The sequence below is a fragment of the Cibotium barometz genome, chromosome 10 (assembly GCF_041138505.1).
Source record: "Cibotium barometz isolate CiBa-2024 chromosome 10, ASM4113850v1, whole genome shotgun sequence".
In the NCBI taxonomy this organism is placed as follows: Eukaryota; Viridiplantae; Streptophyta; class Polypodiopsida; order Cyatheales; family Cibotiaceae; genus Cibotium; species Cibotium barometz.
Window position 1 is genome coordinate 34,387,100 of NC_141055.1, and position 4,088 is coordinate 34,391,187.

The 4,088-nt window shown below is 45.3% G+C and overlaps 1 protein-coding gene across 1 annotated transcript; it reads left to right on the forward strand.

The window, feature by feature from the left end:
- The first annotated feature begins 229 nt into the window (after positions 1 to 229).
- LOC147634825 (pentatricopeptide repeat-containing protein At1g74600, chloroplastic-like) lies at positions 230 to 3,346 on the forward strand. The gene has a single exon (XM_086803304.1). It carries the CDS (start codon positions 230 to 232, stop codon positions 3,344 to 3,346), a length of 3,117 nt encoding a protein of 1,038 aa, XP_086659430.1.
- Positions 3,347 to 4,088: the final 742 nt, after the last annotated feature.

Below are 4,088 nucleotides of genomic sequence, written 5' to 3' on the forward strand. Positions count from 1 at the left end.
CCGCATGCTTCGGGCACTAATTAATGAATGCCTATGAGTGAACCTTGAATCTTCAATTTTATACGGTACTGCACCAGAAGTGACATGTGAAGTTGGCGTGAACGTCTACATTCGCATGTTTTCGCATCCGTCGAATTCAGAATTTTCACATAGAAGAAAGAGTGTGAAAACATGGGGGTTGCAGGCGGCGGCCAAGGGAAGAAGAAGCCACATGCAGAAGAAGGAAGGCATGCGTAGCTCCCAACACTTTGCCCTCCATCACCGCCTCCTGCAGGAATGCATCAATGCCGAAGACTTGGCAGCTGGGCGGCGAGTACATTCTCTCATAATCAGTGAGAACCTCGAAACAGTGGCTCTTCTAGGAGGCCTCCTCATCCGCCTCTTTGACCTGTGTGGGAGTTTGCTTGAAGCTAACTTAGCCTTCTCCAAACTCCCAAATCCTACTGTTATCGCATGGCATGCCATCATCTCAGCACATGAAATCTATGGAGAATGCGGCAGGGCCCTTGAATTGTATCGGAGAATGCAACAGGAGGGCACTAAGCCAGACAGATTCATATTCACATGTGTTTTGAAAGCTTGTGGCAGCATACAGAACATAGGGCAGGGCACGCTTGTACATGAACAGACTGCAAAAGTAGGGCTTGATTCTGATGTGGCTGTTGGGACCACCCTTGTTAACATGTATGCTAAGTGCGATTGCATGGAGAAAGCACACGAGGTGTTCGACAATTTGCGAAACCGAAATGTGGTGACATGGGGTGCTATCATTGATGGATATGTGCAACATGGGAATGGTCTTGTTGCCCTTGAACTTTACGCTAAGATGTTAGAGGAAGGCATAGAGCCAAACAAGGTCATCTTTCTGAGCATATTGAAAGCTTGTGGCAACATAGGAGACTTAGGGATGGGCAAACTCACACATGATCAGATCCTTAGAAGCAGACTAGAACTCGAGATGGCTGTGAGGAGTACTTTGATTGACATGTATGCTAAATGTGGAAGTCTGCATGAGGCCGATAATTTATTCGAAAAATTGCCAAATCAGGATGTCGTGTCATGTGGCGCAATGATATCAGGGTATATCCAGCATGGACAGAGTCTTTGTGCTTTAAAATTCTTTGCAAGGATGCAACACGAGGGCATACATCCAAACAAAACGATATTCACATGCATTTTGAAAGCATGTGGCTGCATAAAAGCCTTGGAGCAAGGGAGAGTTGTACATGATAAAGTCACCAAACAAGGAGTAGAATCAGATGTGGCTGTTGGGAGTGCCCTTGTTGATATGTATGCCAAATGTGAGTGCCTGGATGAGGCGCGTGAAATGTTTGAACACATGCCAAGACGGAACTCTGTGTCATGGGGTGTGATGATTGCCGAGTATGCCCAGCATGATTATGGTCTCCTTGCTCTTCAGTTTTTTGAAAGAATGCAAAAGGATGGCATAGTGCCAAGTAATGTTACTTTTTTGTGCACTGTGAAAGCGTGTGTGACCCTTGGATCCTTATTGCATGGCAGATTGATACATACCCAGATGATCACAAGTGGGCTTGAGTTAGATGTAGCTATTGGAAGTGCACTTGTTGACATGTATGCGAAATGTGGAAGCATTGAGGATGCATTAAAATTGTTTGGTATACTGCCAGAGCGAAACATTGTGTCATGGTGTGCAATGATTTGGGGTTATGCAGAGCATGGGCAAGGGCTTATTGCCCTCGAACACTTTGAAAAAATGCAGGAGGAAGGCTTAAAGCCCAACAAGGTCACCTTTTTGTGTGCTTTGAAAGCATGTGAATGCTTGGAAGTTGTGCATCATGGCAGGTTAATACATGAACAAATATTAAAAACTGGACTTGAATTAGATATGGTCATTGGCAGTGCTCTAGTTGACATGTATGCGAGGTATGGGAGGTTGGCCGAGTCGCGAAAAGTTTTTGATGGGTTGCCAAAGCCAGATGTAGTGGCATGGGGTGCCATGATTGCAGGATATGCCCAGCATCATGATGGTCATTCTGCAATAGAGCTGTTTCAGAAAATGCAATTGGAAGGATTAAAGCTTGACAAAATGATGGCCTCATCAGTTTTGAAAGCATGCACAGGCCTAGGAGCTTTGGTGCAAGGCATGGTGATACATCATCAGACCATTCAGGATGGGTTCGATTTAGACTCTGTTGTTAGAAACTCTCTTGTTGACATGTATGCCAAATGTGGTAGTGTTCAAGATGCAGAAAAGTTGTTTATTGGGTTCTCTACTCGTGATGAAGCGTCATGGGGTGCTATGATAGGAGCATATGCACAGCATGGGCATTGTCTACATGCCCTTGAACTCTTTGAAAAAATGCAGCTGGAGGGCATACAGCCAAACAATGCCATATTTCAATCCATATTAAAAGCATGTGGCAGTACGGGAGCCATTCAACCAGGCAGGCAAATTCACGAACATATTATTAGAAGTGGGTTTGACTCAGATGAGGCTGTGTCTAATGCCCTCATTGATATGTATGTAAAATGTGGAAGTTTGGAGCAAGCATACAAATTGTTCAATAATATGAGGATGCCAGGTGCAGTATCCTGGGGTACATTGATTGTGGGGTACGTTCAACATGGGTTTGCTCTTCCTGCTCTTCATTTATATGGGAGGATGAGAGAGCAGGGCATTGAGGGAAACAAAGTAATAATGCCATGCATTGTAAAAGCATGTGGCATGACGGGAGCCACAGGGCAAGGCATGCAGATACACGATTATATCATCAGGACTGGACTTGAGTTTGATGTGGTTATTGGAAGCACCCTAGTGGGGATGTATGCCAAAGGTGGGAGGTTGGATGAGGCTCGCAAAGTAATAGATAGTTTGCCGATTCGGGATGTGATGTCATGGAGTGCAATCATTGCTGGGTATATGGAGCATGGCAATTATAAACTGGCCAAGCAATGTCTTGAGGAAATGCAGCATGATGGTATGCAACCACATAGTTTCACTCACACTAGCATTCTCGCTGCATGCACACATGCGGGCAATGCGGAGGCAGGTCATCAATACTATTCAGCTATGACAGAAGAGCATGCTATAAGTCCAAGCGTGGAGCATCTAAACTGCATGATCAACCTTCTTGGCCATGCTGGTCACTTAAACGAGGCAGAACAGCTGCTTCACACCATGCCTATCTCCTGGAACACTGTTGGGTGGACAACCTTGCTTGGTGCTTGCAATAAGTATGGTAGCAAGGGGCTAGGAAGGCAGTGCTTTGATCAAGTAGTCTTGCAAGATCCCAACATGGCTTCTAGTTACGTGCTTATGTCCAATATCTATTCTGATGTGCACAATGCACAAGAAAAAAGATGATGTATCTGTACATTAAAAAAAATCCTGGTATTGCCACTGTTGAGTCAAACAAGAATATTGTGCCAGACTAAAACTCTCTGAAGAACGAGACAATGCACATAGAAGGGTATGTGCCCAAGCTGGACTGGGTATTGACATGGGATTACAGATGTCAGTTAACTACCACATGATAGTGGGGCAGCAACAGCAGCACAATTCTGACATTGAGAGTTGCATCAGATTTGGGCAGAGCATGGTCAAAGATAGGTCTTGGTCAGGCAGCATAGGTGGTGCAATTCACACAGCAGGCTGGTGGACTGTATGAGCAGCTAGGAGGGGCTGCATATTAAGCAGACAGCAGCGTGCCTATGGGATTGATGGTGGTTGCTTGATTCAGGGCACAAAGCCAATCTCTTACCTCCCAGTCCTCTCCTGGCAATTTCAGCAGGGAGACTTCTCTGTCATTTCTTTTGCAATTTCAGCAGAATTGCCTAAGTGGTAGATTCACGACTTGGAGCTTTGGCTGTGCAAGCCATCTGTTTGTGGAGGTTTGAAGGTCTTCTAGAACCAGCCTTAACAAAGTGGGCCAAGTGCTCATTTAGCCAAATCCCACATTGTTTAAAAACTGGGAAGAAAAAGATGCAGCCATGCTTTGTGGCAATGATCAGCCACTGTGCTGCGCTGATACACATTGCCACAGTGTGCATAAAGCTAGGACCATCTACAAGGGTTAACAAGTCGGTCAATCCTATGCTGCTAGGTG

Excerpts from the sequence above, each read along its gene's own strand:
- LOC147634825 (XM_086803304.1), top strand. The coding sequence starts at position 230 with ATGCGTAGCTCCCAACACTTTGCCCTCCATCACCGCCTCCTGCAGGAA.